At 34.9% G+C, this 25040-nt stretch overlaps 1 protein-coding gene and 1 pseudogene across 1 annotated transcript; both read left to right on the top strand.

Moving 5' to 3' along the window:
• Positions 1–25040, top strand: part of LOC139849911 (protein RAE1-like) — a 268156-nt pseudogene that overhangs the window by 53245 nt on the left and 189871 nt on the right.
• On the top strand, positions 1098–21811 carry LOC139886461 (uncharacterized). The gene is made up of 4 exons (XM_071870283.1): positions 1098–1162; positions 20717–20802; positions 20887–21204; positions 21332–21811. Exons 2-4 carry the CDS (start codon positions 20737–20739, stop codon positions 21809–21811), a joined length of 864 nt encoding a protein of 287 aa, XP_071726384.1. The 5' UTR covers positions 1098–1162; positions 20717–20736.

The raw sequence follows: 25040 nt of genomic DNA, 5'->3' as shown, positions 1-25040 counted from the left end.
ATTTGGCAAGCCGTAGAATGGGTGAGTGCCTACTTGCTTTGGAAGAATCGTAACGCAAACGTCTTCAAGAATCAATCTTCGTGTGCTTCGGTGATTTTCAACGACATTCAAGTCATGTCCTTCGATTGGGTCTCGAGAAAACTAAAGAAGAATAGTATAGATTGGCTCTCGTGGCTCTCAAATCCATCTGTGTATTGTAATATGTAATATTTAATTTTCTCGTGTTGGGTTGCTTTCTAGGCTCCCATGTTGTTTCTTCGTTTCCGTTCTTGGGTTAGCTCCGTTCTATAGCTTTCCCGTGTTGTTTGCTCGTGTTCTTCTTAATGAATATCTTGCCTTTCAAAAAAAAAAAAAAAAAAAAAAGAGCAAAGTAATCGATACTTGCTGATGATTAAGTTATTTGTTTCTTTATTTTATTCATCATTTCAATAAGTTCAGCTACTTTTATCTTCATTATTTCCAGTTTAATGTTTGGATATCACAACATTTCAGCATTTGGTATTTTACCACTATTACTACTATTTTTATTTAATTATGAATATACTTGATTTCAAGTATCTTGGTTGTTAACTTAGTAGACATATGTTTTCATATCTAAAAAATAAAGTCATCATATGCAAAATTAGCTTCATCCTACATGTGTTAAACTCTACAACAACAAATATGCTTTCATAAATTAGCTACCGTAACCAATTACGTTTTATGGTTCATATATTACTTAATTAAATTTACATATATCACATTTTGTCTATCATACTGGATTGCCTCTATAACTACGTAAACTTACGCTAACACAACAAAATTCAATATGTTTCATCACCATTATATCAAAAAAATAACATCCAAATCGTGTTAGAGGAACTCTTTTTTTTATGTTCTACAAATAAAAATAACCATGGCCCAGCCCAACATTGAATAGCATTAGCTCTTTCCATAAATGTTATTTTTTTTGTAATTACCTTTCTTAAACCCAATATACATTAGTCCGGCCCATGACCTTTAAATTTAGCCCAAGTCCTCTTATAAAAAATTACAATTAATATGTATAAAAAATTCTTCCGGTTTTTGTTTTTATTTTAAATTTAAATAAATGTTAACAACTGTTGGTTTCTTCTTCCACACACCAACATCATATCACTCTAACTACAATCGAGGCTTTCCGGTTAGTATCCTCTTTTTCCATCCGTTTGGTATTTTTTTTTTTTTTTAATTTTCATATTTATTTCATCTATCAACCTGTCTGTGTTTGGCGGTTTTGTTGTAAATCCTTTTTGTTGGAAGCTTCGACGAGCTCAACACACCCACTATTGAGGACCTAGATTATACTACACTCACTACACCAACACTTTGACGTTGGTTAGCCTTTAATTTTATGAATCCTTAGTGCACAATAATAGTGAGGCGACAATGTCGACCATATATATGATTCAGGCGGTATAACCGACCATATATAACTTAGGCGGCAGAGCCGACCATATAATGAGAACAACTCAAGTGCACTAAGAACTTAAACACAAACTAAGGCTTAACCGGGAAACTTAACAAAGAACACTTTTATTAATACAAAGAAACAATTACAATATTATGAACTCAACTCACACTCTTCTTTACTTCTTCATAACTTCTTCTAACTCTTCTTCACTTCTCTACTTCACTTCACTCTCACAACTTCACACAACACAAATGAAATCTCCTCCCATATTTATACTACTCCATGGAACATTCTAGAACCTAGATATTTCCATGGATATATAAATATCTAGATATTTCTACAACCTACAAATATCTAGATTTTTCTTTTACATTTCAATTTCTAGATTTTTCTCTCATATTCTAATATCTAGATATTTTCTTATACATATTAATATCTAGATATTTTACCCATATACATTTACTAATTCCATATTATTCTAAATTTGCATTGTATTTTAACACTCCCCCTCAATGCAAATTTTCTTCCAACGATGTCTTGCAGACCATTCCAAGTGCTTCTCTGAATTTTGTAAACTTCGGTTTACTTAGGCTCTTGGTGAGTATATCTGCTACCTGTTCATCTGTCTTTGTTGGCACCATCTTGATCTCCCCTTCAAGGACCTTCTCGCGAACATAGTGATAGTGTACTTCTATATGTTTTGTTCTTGCGTGAAAGACTGGATTCTCTGCTAGACGTATAGCTGATAGGTTATCGCAGAAAAGCTCTACTTGATAGTCTGTTGATTGATGAAGATCTTCCATTAGTTGTTTCAACCATGTAATTTCTTGCATTGCCGACGATGCCGATCGATATTCTGCTTCAGTGCTTGACAAGGATACTGTTGGTTGTCTCTTGCTGCACCATGATATTACTCCTGATCCAAGACTAAACATGTATCCAGTTGTTGACCGTCGTGTATCATAGTCTCCAGCGTAATCGGCGTCACAATATCCAGTCACGTGATATTCTTTTGTTTTCTTGTACAAAATGCCAAAGTTAATAGTGCCTTTAACATACCTTAAGATGCGTCGTACAACATCAAGGTGAGGCTTCTTCGGATTGCTCATGTATCGACTAACCACTCTAACTGCATAAGATATGTCTGGCCGGCTTAGTGTGAGATAAATAAGACTTCCGACCATCTTTCGATACATGGTAACATCTTGAAGACTTTTTCCTTCATCTGCTCGTAGTTTTGTATTCGGATCCATCGGAGTTGAGATAGGTTTGCAATTAAGCATTCCGTACTTTTGTAAAAGATCTCGAGCATATTTCTGTTGTCCCAGAAATAATCTTTCTCTTTTCTGCTCTATTTCGAGTCCAAGAAAATGTTTGAGTTCTCCAAGCTCCTTCATATGAAATCTGATAGACAGATTCTCTCTTGTTCTTTGGATCTCCTCATAGTGATCTCCCGTGATGATTAAGTCATCCACATATACCTCATAGTGATCTCCCGTGATGATTAAGTCATCCATATATACTAGCACTATGGCTAGTTTTCCTTGATCTTGTTTCACAAATAAACTAGAATCTGAAGGAGCAACTGTGAAACCATTTTGTACTAAGAACTCGCCAATCTTCCCGTACCAAGCTCTTGTAGCCTGCTTCAAACCGTATAGTGCTTTCTTTAATTTGCAGACATGGTCAGGATGGGACTTGTTCTCAAAGCCTCTTGGTTGCTCCATATAAATTTCTTTGTCAAGTTCTCCATGTAAGAAAGCGTTCTTGACATCCATCTGCCACAACTTCCAAGATTTGCTAGCGGCTAAAGCTAGTAGAGCACGAATTGTTGTGATCTTCGCCACTGGACTAAACGTTTCTTCATAATCCAGCCCATATTGTTGAGAAAAACCTCTAGCAACAAGTCGAGCTTTATACCTTTCAATGGAGCCATCTGATCGAGTCTTCACCTTGTAAACCCATTTACAAGATATTGGTTTTACATCTTTTGGCTTTGGAACTAAACTCCATGTCTGGTTTTCTTTTAGTGCATTAATTTCCTCTTCCATCGCTTTCTGCCATTCTTGACTTTGTGCTGCTTCTTCATAAGTGGAAGGCTCAATAGGTATTGATTCATCCACATGAGCAGCATTGGCATACCTCGAATTAGGTTTCCTCGACCTTGTTGATCTCCGTAATTCTTGCACATGCTCCTCGGCATCCATTTGGCTTGGACGAACCTCTTCGGATGTAGATTGACTTACCCCAGTTTTCCATGGACTCGTTTCCTTAGAGTACGACCCTTCTCCTTCTTTTATTGGATCCAATATCTGCTCTTTAGGTTCTTCTTTTTCTTCTGGACCTTCTTCTAATCCATGAGATTCTGGAAGCTCTATCTTTTGAGGTGACCACCATGAAGAAGCTTCATCAAATACCACATTTCTTGAAGTATGGCATTTTCCAGTATTTGGATCACAATATCTCCATCCTTTTCTTGATTCATCATAACCGACAAAAATGCACCGAATTGCCTTCTTATCAAATTTGCTTCGGAGATGATCTGGCACGAAGACGTAGCATACACATCCAAAAAACCTTAAAATGGTTGACGGTCGGCTTGATCTTCCATAATCTTTCATATGGTGAAATATGCCCCAACTTTGTTTGTGGAAGCCTGTTAATCACGTACGATGCCGTCCTCATACATTCGGCCCAAAATCTGCCTGGTACATTCTTACCATGAAGCATACTTTGACAAGTTTCGGCAAGGTGACGATTTTTGCGTTCCGCCACTCCATTCTGCTGTGGAGTATTGGGACAAGTTAATTGTCTTCTAATCTTGTGCTTCTCAAGATAGATATTGAACTCAGTCGATAAATATTCTCCTCCATTATCTGTGCGTAAGCACCGGATCTTAGTATTGAGCTCACTTTCTACCTTGTTCTTGAACTCTTTAAACTTCTGAAAAGTCTCCGACTTTTTCTTCATGAAGTAAACCCACACATACCTTGAGAAGTCATCAATGAACGTCACCTTATACTTCATTCCTCCAAGTGATGTTTGTTTCACTGGGCCAAAGACGTCTGAGTGTATGAGCTCTAGTGGTGTCTTGAACTGATGCGCTGACTCCTTGAATGGCAATTGGTGAGCTTTTCCAAATTGACATCCAGCAAATATTGTATCTATTCGGATATCAATTTGAGAAAGCCCATTTACTATGCGTTTCACCATCATCTCCTTTAACTTATTGTATCCCACATGCCCAAGACGTTCATGCTACAGATCAGCCGTCTCATTCTTTCGAGTCTTATCCACATAAGCTGTTTCAGCAGATAATACATAGACCGATTCTATTCTTCTTCCATGCATAACTGGATTGCCAACCACCTTTACTCTCTTGAATACGGATACATCTTCTGGTCCAAAGAGCACATAGTTCCCTTCTGCTGTCAATTGTAGTACTGACAGTAAATTCTTCTTTAGGCCAGGAACAAGATACACCTTCTCGAGTTGGAGCTTTTGAGAGTCGCCTTCATTCGGAATTATTGTCTTTCCAATGTGAGAAATAGATAACCTTGAATTGTTGGCTATCAACACGACTCTCTTTCCTTTGTAATCCACCATTTCTTGCAGCTTTGTCCCATCGTTGGTCATATGATTTGAGCACCCAGAATCGATGATCCAATCATCTTTGTAGTTTATTTTTGACTTTAAAGTTGTTGTAAGAGCTTGATCATCTATGTCAGCTTCAACAGAGAGTCCTGCTTCTGCATCCCATGTTTCCTCATTAATGGTTGCTTCGAATGTGACCTCTTTCTTCTCATCTCTTGCGGCGGCCACATTTCCTTCGAAAGTTCGCCTTATGGGGAATCTACATTCTCGAGCAAAATGACCCTTCTTGCCACAATTGAAGCATTCACCATTCTTTCTCTTATCATTTTCCCCGTATTGTTGGCGATGATCTCTTCTTCCTTGTTGAGCTCCCCCTGAAGCGTTGCCTTTTGATTTTGGGTGACCCTTCCACCCATATGTCTTACTTTCTTTCATCGCCTCTTGTCTTCGAGATGTTGCTTTCTTTTTATTGGTGAAGAGTGCATCTTCTCCGTCTTTTACGGTTACTTCATTCATCTGCTTGGCTAATGCCTCTTGATTAGCCAATAAATTCTCCAGCTCTATTAATGATGGTTGAGTAGGCCATCCTCTCACAGCGGCTATAAATCCATTATACTCGGATCTTAAGCCGTGGATGATAATTCTCTTCATCCTTGCATCACTCACTTTCTCTTCAGGAGCAAGTTGAGATATCTCACGGCAAATTGATTTCACCTTGGTGAAATACTGAGAAATAGACAGACTTCCTCGCGAGATACCCGCGAGCTCATTTTCCAAGAGCTGGAGGCGTGCTTCATTCTTCTTTGAAAATAATTTTTCAAAAGTTTCCCAAGCTGCCTTTGGTGTTTTCTCGTCACGGATGTGCTCCAATAGATCCTCCTCGATTGTAGTCTTCAATATAAATAAAGCCTTCCCGGCCTTGATGTTCCATTTTCTCAAGGCTTCCGCATTTTCTTTCGGTGGAGGCGTTGTGTCACTGCCAGCAACTATTTCCCATAAATCCTATCCTTGTAGGTAGGATTCTATGCAAGTCCGCCAATAACCATAGTTGTGGTTATTGAGACTCTTGATTTGTAGTGACCCGAACTTTTCCATGTTTATATATATTAATTGAGATTGATATTTACATGATTAAATGTTTCCAACATGTTAAGCAATCAAACTTGTTAAGACTTGATTAATTGAAATATGTTTCATATAGACAATTGACCGCCCAAGTTGATCGGTGATTCACGAACGTTAAAACTTGTAAAAACTATATGATGACATATATATGGATATATATATATATATATAGTTAACATGATACTATGATAAGAAAACATATCATAAAGTATATTAACAATGAACTACATATGTAAAAACAAGACTACTAACTTAATGATTTTTAAACGAGACATATATGTAACGATTATCGTTGTAAAGACATTTAATGTATATATATCATATTAAGAGATATTCATACATGATAATATCATGATAATATAATAATTTAAAATCTCATTTGATATTATAAACATTGGGTTAACAACATTTAACAAGATCGTTAACCTAAAGGTTTCAAAACAACACTTACATGTAACGACTAACGATGACTTAACGACTCAGTTAAAATGTATATACATGTAGTGTTTTAATATGTATTTATACACTTTTGAAAGACTTCAATACACTTATCAAAATACTTCTACTTAACAAAAATGCTTACAATTACATCCTCGTTCAGTTTCATCAACAATTCTACTCGTATGCACCCGTATTCGTACTCGTACAATACACAGCTTTTAGATGTATGTACTATTGGTATATACACTCCAATGATCAGCTCTTAGCAGCCCATGTGAGTCACCTAACACATGTGGGAACCATCATTTGGCAACTAGCATGAAATATCTCATAAGATTACAAAAATATGAGTAATCATTCATGACTTATTTACATGAAAACAAAATTACATATCCTTTATATCTAATCCATACACCAACGACCAAAAACACCTACAAACACTTTCATTCTTCAATTTTCTTCATCTAATTGAACTCTCTCAAGTTCTATCTTCAAGTTCTAAGTGTTCTTCATAAATTCCAAAAGTTCTAGTTTCATAAAATCAAGAATACTTTCAAGTTTGCTAGCTCACTTCCAATCTTGTAAGGTGATCATCCAACCTCAAGAAATCTTTGTTTCTTACAGTAGGTTATCATTCTAATACAAGGTAATAATCATATTCAAACTTTGGTTCAATTTCTATAACTATAACAATCTTATTTCAAGTGATGATCTTACTTGAACTTGTTTTCGTGTCATGATTCTGCTTCAAGAACTTCGAGCCATCCAAGGATCCATTGAAGCTAGATCCATTTTTCTCTTTTTCAGTAGGTTTATCCAAGGAACTTAAGGTAGTAATGATGTTCATAACATCATTCGATTCATACATATAAAGCTATCTTATTCGAAGGTTTAAACTTGTAATCACTAGAACATAGTTTAGTTAATTCTAAACTTGTTCGCAAACAAAAGTTAATCCTTCTAACTTGACTTTTAAAATAAACTAAACACATGTTCTATATCTATATTATATGCTAACTTAATGATTTAAAACCTGGAAACACGAAAAACACCGTAAAACCGGATTTACGCCGTCGTAGTAACACCGCGGGCTGTTTTGGGTTAGTTAATTAAAAACTATGATAAACTTTGATTTAAAAGTTGTTATTCTGAGAAAATGATTTTTATTATGAACATGAAACTATATCCAAAAATTATGGTTAAACTCAAAGTGGAAGTATGTTTTCTAAAATGGTCATCTAGACGTCGTTCTTTCGACTGAAATGACTACCTTTACAAAAATGACTTGTAACTTATTTTTCCGACTATAAACTTATACTTTTTCTGTTTAGATTCATAAAATAGAGTTCAATATGAAACCATAGCAATTTGATTCACTCAAAACGGATTTAAAATGAAGAAGTTATGGGTAAAACAAGATTGGATAATTTTTCTCATTTTAGCTACGTGAAAATTGGTAACAAATATATTCCAACCATAACTTAATCAACTTGTATTGTATATTATGTAATCTTGAGATACCATAGACACGTATACAATGTTTCGACCTATCATGTCGACACATCTATATATATTTCGGAACAACCATAGACACTCTATATGTGAATGTTGGAGTTAGCTATACAGGGTTGAGGTTGATTCCAAAATATATATAGTTTGAGTTGTGATCAATACTGAGATACGTATACACTGGGTCGTGGATTGATTCAAGATAATATTTATCGATTTATTTCTGTACATCTAACTGTGGACAACTAGTTGTAGGTTACTAACGAGGACAGCTGACTTAATAAACTTAAAACATCAAAATATATTAAAAGTGTTGTAAATATATTTTGAACATACTTTGATATATATGTATATATTGTTATAGGTTCGTGAATCAACCAGTGGCCAAGTCTTACTTCCCGACGAAGTAAAAATCTGTGAAAGTGAGTTATAGTCCCACTTTTAAAATCTAATATTTTTGGGATGAGAATACATGCAGGTTTTATAAATGATTTACAAAATAGACACAAGTACGTGAAACTACATTCTATGGTTGAATTATCGAAATCGAATATGCCCCTTTTTATTAAGTCTGGTAATCTAAGAATTAGGGAACAGACACCCTAATTGACGCGAATCCTAAAGATAGATCTATTGGGCCTAACAAACCCCATCCAAAGTACCGGATGCTTTAGTACTTCGAAATTTATATCATATCCGAAGGGTGTCCCGGAATGATGGGGATATTCTTATATATGCATCTTGTTATTGTCGGTTACCAGGTGTTCACCATATGAATGATTTTTATCTCTATGTATGGGATGTGTATTGAAATATGAAATCTTGTGGTCTATTGTTACGATTTGATATATATAGGTTAAACCTATAACTCACCAACATTTTTGTTGACGTTTTAAGCATGTTTATTCTCAGGTGATTATTAAGAGCTTCCGCTGTCGCATACTTAAATAAGGACAAGATTTGGAGTCCATGCTTGTATGATATTGTGTAAAAACTGCATTCAAGAAACTTATTTTGTTGTAACATATTTGTATTGTAAACCATTATGTAATGGTCGTGTGTAAACAGGATATTTTAGATTATCATTATTTGATAATCTACGTAAAGCTTTTTAAACCTTTATTGATGAAATAAAGGTTATGGTTTGTTTAAAAATGAATGCAGTCTTTGAAAAACGTCTCATATAGAGGTCAAAACCTCGCAACGAAATCAATTAATATGGAACGTTTTTAATCAATAAGAACGGGACATTTCAGTTGGTATCAGAGCGTTGGTCTTAGAGAACCAGAAAATTTGCATTAGTGTGTCTTATCGAGTTTGTTAGGATGCATTAGTGAGTCTGGACTTCGACCGTGTTTTCTTTAAAAATGATTGCTTAACATTTTTGTTGGAAACTATATATTTTTAACATATGAATATTATGTGATATATTAATCTCTTAACGTGTTTGATATTATGTGATAGATGTCTACCTCTAGAACAAGTCCCATTGACTCACCTAATAATAATGAAGAGTCAAATGTAAATTGGAATGATTTGTGGACTGATTCACAAGTTCCCGAAGAGGAACCGGAAGAAGAGTCGGAACCGGAAGAAGAATCGGAACCGGAAGAAGAATCGGAACCGGATGAAGAAATAGAACCGGTGGGGGAAATAATAAAACGGTTAAGTAAAAGAAAATCCTCAACCAACCGACCAAAGTTAATTATGGTCAATGGTGTTTCCGCCAAGGAAGCAAAATATTGGGAGGATTACCAATTCTCCGATGAATCGGATTCCGACGAGAATTCCGATGATGTTATAGAAATTACCCCAACTGAATTTAAAAAGGCAAAAGAAAATAATAAGGGAAAGGGCATAAAAATAGAGAAATCTAATTCCAACCCCGATGAACTTTATATGTATCGTCAACCCCCGAAGTCCTTAAGTTGTAACAATGACCCGGGAACCTCTAAACCACCAGGTTTTTCAAAACCAATGTGGACAACGACGGCTCGTATTAGGGGAACATCATATATCCCTAGAAACTTGGCAAAACGAACCAAAACCGAAGAAGAAGAAACGAGCTAGTCGGAATAAGATAGTTGTATTCGTGTGGTGTAATATATGGAATATAGTGTTCTTATGCTTTATGATATATGTAAAAATTGCTTGTATTAATAAGTATTTTTTTTATGAATCTAACTCTTGTCTATTTTACAGTTTAAAAATACAAAATGGATAGACAACCCAATATTTTAAGAGACCTACCCGGAGACATGATTGATGAAATCTTGTCTAGAGTCGGCCAGAATTCTTCGGCACAACTATTTAAGGCGAGATCAGTTTGTAAGACATTCGAAGAACGTTCCAAGAATGTCTTGGTTTATAAGAGACTTTCGTTTGAAAGATGGGGGATATCACATTGGGAAACCCATAAGTTACGATGTGTTTACTTTGACGCATATATTGCGGGGAACCCAAATGCTATTTTACGCAACGGGTTAAGAAATTATTTTGACTCAATATATCCGAATATTGGACTTCGTGATTTAGAAAAAGCGGCTAACATGCAACATAAAGAAGCATGTTATGCTTACGGATTAGTAATGTTCGCTTCTCACCAAAGTGAGAACAAGAACATCGGGCTACAACTATTAAACAAAACGTTTCCACAAGTGACGGAGTCGGTAATTGGGGTAAGAAATGAGGTTTTTAGATTATTACGGGACTGTTGGACATTACGTAACCCTCGTCCCTTTGATGACGTTACAACACGCTGTCTTATCAACGGCCATAACGGTTATGTTGCACAAGACCAAGGATGGGAAGTAGTCCTAGTAAAACCAGAATGCATGACTTGTTTCTGGACGTATGAATTACGTGTCTTTATTGCCTTTGCTGAACGACTTGTGTACTAGCTAGAATTGTCTTCACAACTATCTTGTATCAAAGTTATTGTGTGCTATATTTCATGCTTTATGTAAAATAAGCGGTATTGTAAGTTTGTAAAATATTGTATAAAAGTTTGAACGCGAAATATTATTACAATCAGTTTTTCATATAGAATTGTAGTAGTTGAATTGTATATTAGCTACTAAGTATGAACTTAACGGGTAGGTACTACCCGAATTTAAACTTATAAAACGCTAATATGAAGAAAAAGCTTTTATAAATGAGTTCATATTATGCTACGAAATACTATTAACTACTCTTAATATTCTGTATGATTAACTTGTTCCATTTAACTATTTTGAAGGAAATGGCACCGACTACTCGACACACCGTGAATATGAATGAAGAGGAATTCCGTACTTTTCTAGCTTCAAACATAGCCGCAGTACAGGCTGTGCTACATACCAACAATAACCTTGGATCTAGCAGTACAGGAAATCGTGTAGGATGCACCTACAAAGAATTCACTGCCTGCAAACCTTTGGAATTTGATGGAACCGAAGGACCGATCGGATTGAAACGGTGGACCGAGAAGGTTGAATCGGTGTTTGCCATAAGTAAGTGTACTGAAGAGGACAAAGTGAAGTACGCTACGCATACCTTCACAGGTTCTGCGTTAACATGGTGGAATACCTATCTAGAGCAAGTGGGACAAGATGATGCGTATGCACTACCGTGGTCAGCATTCAAGCACTTGATGAACGAGAAGTACCGTCCCAGAACCGAGGTCAATAAGCTCAAGACAGAACTTAGAGGGTTACGAACCCAAGGATTTGATATTACCACGTATGAAAGACGATTCACAGAATTGTGCCTATTGTGTCCGGGAGCATTCGAAGATGAGGAAGAGAAGATCGACGCGTTTGTGAAAGGATTACCGGAAAGAATCCAAGAAGATATAAGTTCACACGAGCCCGCCTCCATACAACAGGCATGTAGAATGGCTCACAAACTAGTGAACCAGATTGAAGAAAGAATTAAAGAACAGACTGCTGAAGAGGCCAATGTGAAGCAAGTCAAAAGAAAGTGGGAGGAAAATGGTGATAAGAATCACCAATACAACAACAACAGCAATCGCAACAATTATCCCAACAATCGCAACATCAATCGCAACTACAACAAACGGCCCAACAACAACAACAACAACAACAACAACAACAGCAACTACAACAATCATCCCAACAACAATAATAACCGCAACAACAACAACAATCAGAAGCAACTATGCCAAAGGTGTGAAAAGAATCACTCGGGGTTCTGCACCAAATTTTGCAACAAGTGTAAAAGAAATGGTCATAGCGCGGCGAAGTGTGAGGTCTACGGACCAGGGGTTAATAGAACGAAAGGAACAAATGGTGTCGGAACGAGTAATGGCGGAGCAAGTAGTGTCGGAGCAAGTTATGCCAATGTAGTTTGTTATAAATGTGGAAAACCAGGCCACATTATTAGAAATTGCCCGAACCAGGAGAACACGAATGGACAAGGCCGTGGAAGAGTTTTCAATATTAATGCGGTAGAGGCACAGGAAGACCCGGAGCTTGTTACGGGTACGTTTCTTATTGACAATAAATCTGCTTACGTTTTATTTGATTCGGGTGCGGATAGAAGCTATATGAGTAGAGATTTTTGTGCTAAATTAAGTTGTCCATTGACGCCTTTGGATAGTAAATTTTTACTCGAATTAGCAAATGGTAAATTAATTTCAGCAGATAATATATGTCGGAATCGAGAAATTAAACTGGTTAGCGAAACATTTAAGATTGATTTGATACCAGTAGAGTTAGGGAGTTTTGATGTGATAATCGGTATGGACTGGTTGAAAGAAGTGAAAGCGGAGATCGTTTGTTACAAAAATGCAATTCGCATTATACGAGAAAAAGGAAAACCCTTAATGGTGTACGGAGAAAAGGGCAACACGAAGCTACATCTTATTAGTAATTTGAAGGCACAAAAACTAATAAGAAAAGGTTGCTATGCTGTTCTAGCACACGTCGAGAAAGTACAAACTGAAGAAAAGAGCATCAATGATGTTCCCATTGCAAAAGAATTTCCCGATGTATTTCCGAAAGAATTACCGGGATTACCCCCACATCGATCCGTTGAATTTCAAATAGATCTTGTACCAGGAGCTGCACCAATAGCTCATGCTCCTTACAGACTCGCACCCAGCGAGATGAAAGAACTGCAAAGCCAATTACAAGAACTTTTAGAGCGTGGTTTCATTCGACCAAGCACATCACCGTGGGGAGCTCCTGTTTTGTTTGTCAAGAAGAAAGATGGTACATTCAGGTTGTGTATCGACTACCGAGAGTTGAACAAACTTACCATCAAGAACCGCTACCCACTACCGAGAATCGACGACTTATTTGATCAACTACAAGGCTCGTCTGTTTATTCAAAGATTGACTTACGTTCCGGGTATCATCAAATGCGGGTGAAAGATGATGATATTCCAAAGACTGCTTTCAGAACACGTTACGGTCATTACGAGTTTATGGTCATGCCGTTTGGTTTAACTAATGCACCAGCTGTGTTCATGGACCTTATGAACCGAGTGTGTGGACCATACCTTGACAAGTTTGTCATTGTTTTCATTGATGACATACTTATTTACTCAAAGAATGACCAAGAACACGGTGAACATTTGAGAAAGGTGTTAGAAGTATTGAGGAAGGAAGAATTGTACGCTAAGTTTTCAAAGTGTGCATTTTGGTTGGAAGAAGTTCAATTCCTCGGTCACATAGTGAACAAAGAAGGTATTAAGGTGGATCCGGCAAAGATAGAAACTGTTGAAAAGTGGGAAACCCCGAAAACTCCGAAACACATACGCCAGTTTTTAGGACTAGCTGGTTACTACAGAAGGTTCATCCAAGACTTTTCCAGAATAGCAAAACCCTTGACTGCATTAACGCATAAAGGGAAGAAATTTGAATGGAATGATGAACAAGAGAAAGCGTTTCAGTTATTGAAGAAAAAGCTAACTACGGCACCTATATTGTCATTGCCTGAAGGGAATGATGATTTTGTGATTTATTGTGACGCATCAAAGCAAGGTCTCGGTTGTGTATTAATGCAACGAACGAAGGTGATTGCTTATGCGTCTAGACAATTGAAGATTCACGAACAAAATTATACGACGCATGATTTGGAATTAGGCGCAGTTGTTTTTGCATTAAAGACTTGGAGGCACTACTTATATGGGGTTAAAAGTATTATATATACCGACCACAAAAGTCTTCAACACATATTTAATCAGAAACAACTGAATATGAGGCAGCGTAGGTGGATTGAATTATTGAATGATTACGACTTTGAGATTCGTTACCACCCGGGAAAGGCAAATGTGGTAGCCGATGCCTTGAGCAGGAAGGACAGAGAACCCATTCGAGTAAAATCTATGAATATAATGATTCATAATAACCTTACTACTCAAATAAAGGAGGCGCAACAAGGAGTTTTAAAAGAGGGAAATTTAAAGGATGAAATACCCAAAGGATCGGAGAAGCATCTTAATATTCGGGAAGACGGAACCCGGTATAGGGCTGAAAGGATTTGGGTACCAAAATTTGGAGATATGAGAGAAATGGTACTTAGAGAAGCTCATAAAACCAGATACTCAATACATCCTGGAACGGGGAAGATGTACAAGGATCTCAAGAAACATTTTTGGTGGCTGGGTATGAAAGCCGATGTTGCTAAATACGTAGGAGAATGTTTGACGTGTTCTAAGGTCAAAGCTGAGCATCAGAAACCATCAGGTCTACTTCAACAACCCGAAATCCCGGAATGGAAATGGGAAAACATTACCATGGATTTCATCACTAAATTGCCAAGGACTGCAAGTGGTTTTGATACTATTTGGGTAATAGTTGATCGTCTCACCAAATCAGCACACTTCCTACCAATAAGAGAAGATGACAAGATGGAGAAGTTAGCACGACTGTATTTGAAGGAAGTCGTCTCCAGACATGGAATACCAATCTCTATTATCTCTGATAGGGATGGCAGATTTATTTCAAGATTCTGGCAGACATTACAGCAAGCATTAGGAACTCGTCTAGACATGAGTACTGCCTATCATCCACAAACTGATGGGCAGAGCGAAAGGACGATACAAACGCTTGAAGACATGCTACGAGCATGTGTTATTGATTTCGGAAACAGTTGGGATCGACATCTACCATTTATTAGAATTTTCCTACAACAACAGCTACCATTCAAGCATTGAGATGGCGCCGTTTGAAGAACTTTATGGTAGAAAGTGCAGGTCTCCGATTTGTTGGAGTGAAGTGGGGGATAGACAGATTACGGGTCCGGAGATTATACAAGAAACTACCGAGAAGATCATCCAAATTCAACAACGGTTGAAAACCGCCCAAAGTCGACAAAAGAGCTACGCTGACATTAAAAGAAAAGATATAGAATTTGAAATTGGAGAGATGGTCATGCTTAAAGTTGCACCTTGGAAAGGCATTGTTCGATTTGGTAAACGAGGGAAATTAAATCCAAGGTATATTGGACCATTCAAGATTATTGATCGTGCCGGACCAGTAGCTTACCGACTAGAGTTACCTCAACAACTCGCGGCTGTACATAACACTTTCCACGTTTCGAATTTAAAGAAATGTTTTGCTAAAGAAGATCTCACTATTCCGTTAGATGAAATCCAAATCAACGAAAAACTTCAATTCATCGAAGAACCCGTCGAAATAATGGATCGTGAGGTTAAAAGACTTAAGCAAAACAAGATACCAATTGTTAAGGTTCGATGGAATGCTCGTAGAGGACCCGAGTTCACCTGGGAGCGTGAAGATCAGATGAAGAAGAAATACCCGCATCTATTTCCAGAAGATTCATCAACACCTTCAACAGCTTAAAATTTCGGGACGAAATTTATTTAACGGGTAGGTACTGTAGTGACCCGAACTTTTCCATGTTTATATATATTAATTGAGATTGATATTTACATGATTAAATGTTTCCAACATGTTAAGCAATCAAACTTGTTAAGACTTGATTAATTGAAATATGTTTCATATAGACAATTGACCACCCAAGTTGATCGGTGATTCACGAACGTTAAAACTTGTAAAAACTATATGATGACATATATATGGATATATATATATATATATAGTTAACATGATACTATGATAAGAAAACATATCATAAAGTATATTAACAATGAACTACATATGTAAAAACAAGACTACTAACTTAATGATTTTTAAACGAGACATATATGTAACGATTATCGTTGTAAAGACATTTAATGTATATATATCATATTAAGAGATATTCATACATGATAATATCATGATAATATAATAATTTAAAATCTCATTTGATATTATAAACATTGGGTTAACAACATTTAACAAGATCGTTAACCTAAAGGTTTCAAAACAACACTTACATGTAACGACTAACGATGACTTAACGACTCAGTTAAAATGTATATACATGTAGTGTTTTAATATGTATTTATACACTTTTGAAAGACTTCAATACACTTATCAAAATACTTCTACTTAACAAAAATGCTTACAATTACATCCTCGTTCAGTTTCATCAACAATTCTACTCGTATGCACCCGTATTCGTACTCGTACAATACACAGCTTTTAGATGTATGTACTATTGGTATATACACTCCAATGATCAGCTCTTAGCAGCCCATGTGAGTCACCTAACACATGTGGGAACCATCATTTGGCAACTAGCATGAAATATCTCATAAGATTACAAAAATATGAGTAATCATTCATGACTTATTTACATGAAAACAAAATTACATATCCTTTATATCTAATCCATACACCAACGACCAAAAACACCTACAAACACTTTCATTCTTCAATTTTCTTCATCTAATTGAACTCTCTCAAGTTCTATCTTCAAGTTCTAAGTGTTCTTCATAAATTCCAAAAGTTCTAGTTTCATAAAATCAAGAATACTTTCAAGTTTGCTAGCTCACTTCCAATCTTGTAAGGTGATCATCCAACCTCAAGAAATCTTTGTTTCTTACAGTAGGTTATCATTCTAATACAAGGTAATAATCATATTCAAACTTTGGTTCAATTTCTATAACTATAACAATCTTATTTCAAGTGATGATCTTACTTGAACTTGTTTTCGTGTCATGATTCTGCTTCAAGAACTTCGAGCCATCCAAGGATCCATTGAAGCTAGATCCATTTTTCTCTTTTTCAGTAGGTTTATCCAAGGAACTTAAGGTAGTAATGATGTTCATAACATCATTCGATTCATACATATAAAGCTATCTTATTCGAAGGTTTAAACTTGTAATCACTAGAACATAGTTTAGTTAATTCTAAACTTGTTCGCAAACAAAAGTTAATCCTTCTAACTTGACTTTTAAAATAAACTAAACACATGTTCTATATCTATATGATATGCTAACTTAATGATTTAAAACCTGGAAACACGAAAAACACCGTAAAACCGGATTTACGCCGTCGTAGTAACACCGCGGGCTGTTTTGGGTTAGTTAATTAAAAACTATGATAAACTTTGATTTAAAAGTTGTTATTCTGAGAAAATGATTTTTATTATGAACATGAAACTATATCCAAAAATTATGGTTAAACTCAAAGTGGAAGTATGTTTTCTAAAATGGTCATCTAGACGTCGTTCTTTCGACTGAAATGACTACCTTTACAAAAATGACTTGTAACTTATTTTTCCGACTATAAACTTATACTTTTTCTGTTTAGATTCATAAAATAGAGTTCAATATGAAACCATAGCAATTTGATTCACTCAAAACGGATTTAAAATGAAGAAGTTATGGGTAAAACAAGATTGGATAATTTTTCTCATTTTAGCTACGTGAAAATTGGTAACAAATATATTCCAACCATAACTTAATCAACTTGTATTGTATATTATGTAATCTTGAGATACCATAGACACGTATACAATGTTTCGACCTATCATGTCGACACATCTATATATATTTCGGAACAACCATAGACACTCTATATGTGAATGTTGGAGTTAGCTATACAGGGTTGAGGTTGATTCCAAAATATATATAGTTTGAGTTGTGATCAATACTGAGATACGTATACACTGGGTCGTGGATTGATTCAAGATAATATTTATCGATTTATTTCTGTACATCTAACTGTGGACAACTAGTTGTAGGTTACTAACGAGGACAGCTGACTTAATAAACTTAAAACATCAAAATATATTAAAAGTGTTGTAAATATATTTTGAACATACTTTGATATATATGTATATATTGTTATAGGTTCGTGAATCAACCAGTGGCCAAGTCTTACTTCCCGACGAAGTAAAAATCTGTGAAAGTGAGTTATAGTCCCACTTTTAAAATCTAATATTTTTGGGATGAGAATACATGCAGGTTTTATAAATGATTTACAAAATAGACACAAGTACGTGAAACTACATTCTATGGTTGAATTATCGAAATCGAATATGCCCCTTTTTATTAAGTCTGGTAATCTAAGAATTAGGGAACAGACACCCTAATTGACGCGAATCCTAAAGATAGATCTATTGGGCCTAACAAACCCCATCCAAAGTACCGGATGCTTTAGTACTTTGAAATTTATATCATATCCGAAGGGTGTCCCGGAATGATGGGGATATTCTTATATATGCATCTTGTTATTGTCGGTTACCAGGTGTTCACCATATGAATGATTTTTATCTCTATGTATGGGATGTGTATTGAAATATGAAATCTTGTGGTCTATTGTTACGATTTGATATATATAGGTTAAACCTATAACTCACCAACATTTTTGTTGACGTTTTAAGCATGTTTATTCTCAGGTGATTATTAAGAGCTTCCGCTGTCGCATACTTAAATAAGGACAAGATTTGGAGTCCATGCTTGTATGATATTGTGTAAAAACTGCATTCAAGAAACTTATTTTGTTGTAACATATTTGTATTGTAAACCATTATGTAATGGTCGTGTGTAAACAGGATATTTTAGATTATCATTATTTGATAATCTACGTAAACCTTTTTAAACCTTTATTGATGAAATAAAGGTTATGGTTTGTTTAAAAATGAATGCAGTCTTTGAAAAACGTCTCATATAGAGGTCAAAACCTCGCAACGAAATCAATTAATATGGAACGTTTTTAATCAATAAGAACGGGACATTTCATGATTCCACTGCTCGTACTTGCAAGATCTGCCATCATGACGTCCAACGTCCAATAAGCTTGGTCCCTGACCGATGAGCTTTCACAGTTCCTAACTGTGCTCCGACAGAATCTTCCTTAGAGCCTTGGTGAAAACAAGCCGATGTAAACGTCCAACGTTTACCGATTTCCTCCACTAGAAATGGTCCCGAACGACCCTCTCTGATACCAATTGTTGGAAGCTTCGACGAGCTCAACACACCCACTATTGAGGACCTAGATTATACTACACTCACTACACCAACACTTTGACGTTGGTTAGCCTTTAATTTTATGAATCCTTAGTGCACAATAATAGTGAGGCGACAGTGTCGACCATATATATGATTCAGGCGGTATGACCGACCATATATAACTTAGGCGGCAGAACCGACCATATAATGAGAACAACTCAAGTGCACTAAGAACTTAAACACAAACTAAGGCTTAACCGGGAAACTTAACAAAGAACACTTTTATTAATACAAAGAAACAATTACAATATTATGAACTCAACTCACACTCTTCTTTACTTCTTCACAACTTCTTCTAACTCTTCTTCACTTCTCTACTTCACTTCACTCTCACAACTTCACACAACACAAATGAAATCTCCTCCCATATTTATACTACTCCATGGAACATTCTAGAACCTAGATATTTTCATGGATATATAAATATCTAGATATTTCTACAACCTACAAATATCTAGATTTTTCTTTTACATTTCAATTTCTAGATTTTTCTCTCATATTCTAATATCTAGATATTTTCTTATACATATTAATATCTAGATATTTTACCCATATACATTTACTAATTCCATATTATTCTAAATTTGCATTGTATTTTAACACTTTTATCATTTTTGTGATGTTACTGTTTACGATTTGTTCCATGTTCATATTTTATGATCGGCTATGTTTAGCCGAACGATTGAATGTAGATGTTAATGCTAATCAACTGGACATAGATATGGTTAATCGATAGTTGCATATATCATTTTTTTTACTTTTAAATACCATGCATCTGAATGAATGCCCTAAAAAAGAGTATAAGAAATGTCAAAAATATTGAAAAACAATTTAATCAGTCAATTTATTGTGATTTTAAATTTTTTAAAACAAAAAAGTACTATACATTTTTTATTTTAAGATATTATATAATGTACCTAATTTTTTTAAAAAAATAGTAACCAAATATTTCAATTCACATTTACAAAATTGATTTTGTTAATTGCTTAATACAATTATATTCAACAGGATCAATATAGATAAATTTATTAATTTTTTTTTTTTTTAACTATACACATTTAGGTATTTTATCATGCATATAGTTGCTTCAGTAATTTTGAGTTAGATTTCTTACCTTATTCAGTTAGTACACCCAACATTAGCATTTTTAATTAAAAATTCATTTTATCTAATTGCTAAATACTAAATTTATACATTTATGCCATAAATTTATGTTGATATTCATATAAATGTTGTTGCAGCTATAACATATTGAATTGAAATGGCTTCAGCTATTACAATACCTTCATTTTTGGTGGTGTTTCGCTCCATATCTTACTCTTACCAGGTATGGTTACTTTCATTAGACTCACAATCCAACATTCTTTTAGTAACAATGTTTACATATCAATTTTTATTTTTTTCACAACAGCAATTGCCAAAGAATTGGGTCTGCTCACACTTTAAGATGTATACCCCTACTAAATTGATGTTCATCAAAACTTCAAACGGGTACCAAGGACAAGTCGAAATCAAATGGGATGCTGATCAACTGTTTTTTAGTACAGGTTGGGGTCAGGTTGTAAGAGACCTTAACATTCAACCCCTGGATATACTTCGCTTCACTCTGATTCATGACAATATGTTCGACCTTACCGTCTTCGATAATGATCTGATAGAAAAGGCTAAAAGTGAAAATAAGCATCCAATGTTCATCCGGTGGTTCATCGACATTTACGAAAAAGAATTGGTAACTTTATGTTCATACATTCAATATTAACTGTTAACTTTATGTTTCATTATTCAGTAAACATATGAATATTTAAGAGTAGTTCTTTTTTTTATTTTTCTCTAACAAATGTCCACAAATATTTCAGGTATTGCCAATGAAGTGGTGTGAAGTGCGTTATGTAGATGATGATCCGAATCATGCTGTTTACATCAAAACAAAATCCGGTTATAGGAAAGTGGTTGAGATTGTTGATGATGGTGCTGGCATAACTTTTACCAAAGGATGGAGTAAATTAGTAAAACGTCTAGATCTACATCCATTTACCATTCTTCTTTTCAACAGTGTTGATGACCAAAATTTTGAAATGGTAGTCTATCTACCTGGACTAGGAAGTGGTAAAAGAGTATCTTGCTTCAATTTCAATTCAAAGAAATATAAATGGCGCTTAAAAAAAGAGAAATCGAAGATGAAACCAAATCTTTGTGTCTCATATGGATTTAAACGCTTTCGCAAGGAAAATCGACTAACGCCTGGAAGAAAATACTTATTCAATTATTGTTATGAAGAGCGTTCGTTTTACCTTTTTGGAGATGTCAACAGTAGACATCTTAGACATTTGTTTTGAATCATTGTAAGAACGCATTTTATCAAAGTTTAGTGATGAGTATGCTATTCAATAAAACAATATTCGATTAACAACAAAGATCTTAGGAAAAACACAACTCCAATCCATATTTGAATATACGTTTCTATTGAACTACAAATAATAAACGATTGAGTCCCCGTGCAACGCACGGGCTCATAAATCTAGTTGGATATATATCCAAATTGTAGTTTGCATAGTACGGAGCAATATCTTTAAACTTTGACTTATTTTTACATTATGTTGTATTTTAGTATTAACTAGTTATCGAACCCTCGCTTCGCGCCGGGGATTCGATTTTCAATGTATTTTATTGCGTTTAGTAAAATTATTTTGTGGCTAACGATGATGTCGTTGAAGCGCAACTCGAGTCGAACTAAAAGGTATAACCCGTGAGAGATTTAAATGTTATTTTAAATTAACAATATATGTGCATCTCCGCGTTTCGCTATGGAATTGTCGACTTTTAAAAATTTAACGCAAAATCAACGTGTATGAAAAGTACCCCAAATATTTAGCTTTTTTTAAAAAGCGTCCGTTTTGCGTATAGTTAGTGACATTGTGTTCCTAAAATTATTTCGAGTTTAACGATGGTGTCGGAAAAATTTAACTCGTTGCGAGTGAGAAGATATGACCCGTTGAATATTTGGGTGGAGTTTATTTAAGATTTTTTATGAAAATGGTTATTTGACACTTTACTCCCTGTTTGGGGGGTCGATTTGAATTTTTCAAAAAAGTGTGGGGGGCGTTGTTGGTAAAATGAAAAAAGGTGAAAAGTTGAAAATGCCCTTGATTACTATTTATAACTTTTGTCTATTAGTTAATATGTAAATTAAATATTATTCAAATTGCAAAAAGATAAAATTAGATATCTTATTCTATTATTACCTTTTATCTTATAATGATTATTTAATTCGATTTAATAATAGAATGACACGTAGGATTATGTAATTCAGATTAATTAATAGGATGACACGTAGGAGAATTTAATTTGGATTAATTGAGAAGATGACACGTAGGATTTATGACACGCGTTTTATAATAATATATAGATATAGATATAGATTATTATTATTATTATTATTATTATTATTATTATTATTATTATTATTATTATTATTATTATTATATCTATAGTAATTGAGTTTTAGAATCATAAGTATGATGTATTAATTACGTTTAACTCAAGAAAATTTACCCATTAAATTTAATAGACGGTTAAAAAAGGTTAAAAATTATTATGGTAATAAACTAAAAAAAGAAAAATAAACACCATATTAAATTAAAACGTCATAAATATATTTTAAGTAATTAATGAGCAATAAATATATAAACCTTTCATCTTCTAAATAACATAAGTTATTTTTTTAGCCTATAAATATGTCATCTGCATTCCATTTTTTCATATCAATCATACAATGATTGTAGAATATGGAATGAATGTTGAATTTAATTAATAATTATGTATGCATTAAAAATTATAATGAATACATGTATTGTGATATAGCATAGAAGAATTTTACCTGTAGTTTTTATAATTTAGGCATTTTGATGAGAATGAAATAAAAAAAAAACAAACTGAATGATACTCAACCCGAAGAAAATTAGTACTCGTATTGTTTTTCAATAATAGTATTGTTGTGTAACAATATTATATATTCTTGTTTTTAGCGCACATATTGAATGAAAAATATGAAAGTAACCATCAATAATTGTATACAAAGTTTTACATGCGGTAGCTAAGCTTCTACTTTATGTTCTCCATCAATAATCGCATTTATAGCATCAAACTGATACCATTTTCCTGTTGAGTTCTCTCCACTGCAATAAACTTCGGCCCAATTCACTGGAGCATCTATTTTTCTCGAAACAGTAAAAATGTGTCCTATAACATGATATTGAAAACATAAGGTGTTAGAATGAGATGGCTTCGAGAGCAAAATGTTTCATTTTTGCATCACTTGCTTCAGAATGAAGTGAAGCACATAAAAAAAATAATCAACCTTGAGTTGGATACAAACCTATTCAAGTCAGTGATACCAACCCAGTGATATACATGAACTTTACATGAAAGTAGACCTATAATGAAAAGGGCAAATAAGGAAAGATACAGTATAATTTAATTATTATTATGCTTTATTCAGCTAAAGAAATCCTTTTACAAAATGCTATGTACCTGATCTTACATTTTGGTCTTGGTCACAAGCATGTGAAAGTTTCCAGCCTACAATCTAGAAGCTCACCTTCTAGATATTCAAAGTAGGCAACCTTGACAACTCATATGGAGGTAGCAAAGTTGATGATGATGACGGCCGCCAACCTTCTCCGTTCACACCATTCCACCGCCATAGAATTTTTACTATAAATAGAGGTGCAAACCTCAATTGTAAATCATCCAAAATCACTCAGAGAAATGTAATCACAACCTAGAGAGTGTGTGTGAGTTTTGAGAGTTTTTTTTGTAAGAGTTTTGTAATACTATGTAAATCTATTCTTGTGAGTAATAGAGTTGTTTTTCTCTCAAATTTATATCTCCCAACGTCCAGGCGATCCCCTCTTCCTAACAAGTGGTATCAAGAGCTTGGTTAGAGACGTTGGTTGAGTTTTTGGGTCTTCTGAAGTTTTCTCAAAATTCAATTTTGAGTGTACCATTGGATTCGTCTCGTCGAACCGAGTCCAACGCAAAAAACGGCGACTTAAACGGAGTTATAACGAGCCCAGAAAACGCGGTCAAAGTTTGGTCAACTCGCCGGAATCCTGCCGGAGAAGACGACCGGTGCCGGAATTTTCGCCGGAGAAGACGATCACTGTAGCAATTCACTGTAGCAGCTGGCGGCACTGTAGCAAGTCACTGTAGCGGTACTGTAGCAATTCTGAAATTTTACAATTTGGTCCCTGAAATTTTCAGAATTTCATTTTTGGTCCCTGAAGTTTATAAAAATTATAATTTTGCCCCGTAAGTGGAATTTAAGCCGCGAAGTGTCTATTCCACCATTTTCAACTGTTCCGGACGTAACGGTGATCTCTGTTTTCTACAATTCAAGCCCGTTTGTGTTGAAAAATTATTTTTAAGGTGATAATGTCCACAGAAGAGTCAACATCATCTTCCGGAGCTATGATTATGCTCACAGCAACAAACTACACGCTGTGGAAACCTCGGATGGAAGATCTCCTCAGCTGTAAAGATTTGTTCGATCCTATTGAATTGAAG

This window comes from Rutidosis leptorrhynchoides, chromosome 1 (assembly GCF_046630445.1).
Source record: "Rutidosis leptorrhynchoides isolate AG116_Rl617_1_P2 chromosome 1, CSIRO_AGI_Rlap_v1, whole genome shotgun sequence".
Classification (NCBI taxonomy): Eukaryota; Viridiplantae; Streptophyta; class Magnoliopsida; order Asterales; family Asteraceae; genus Rutidosis; species Rutidosis leptorrhynchoides.
This window is presented reverse-complemented; position numbering and strand designations above follow the sequence as displayed.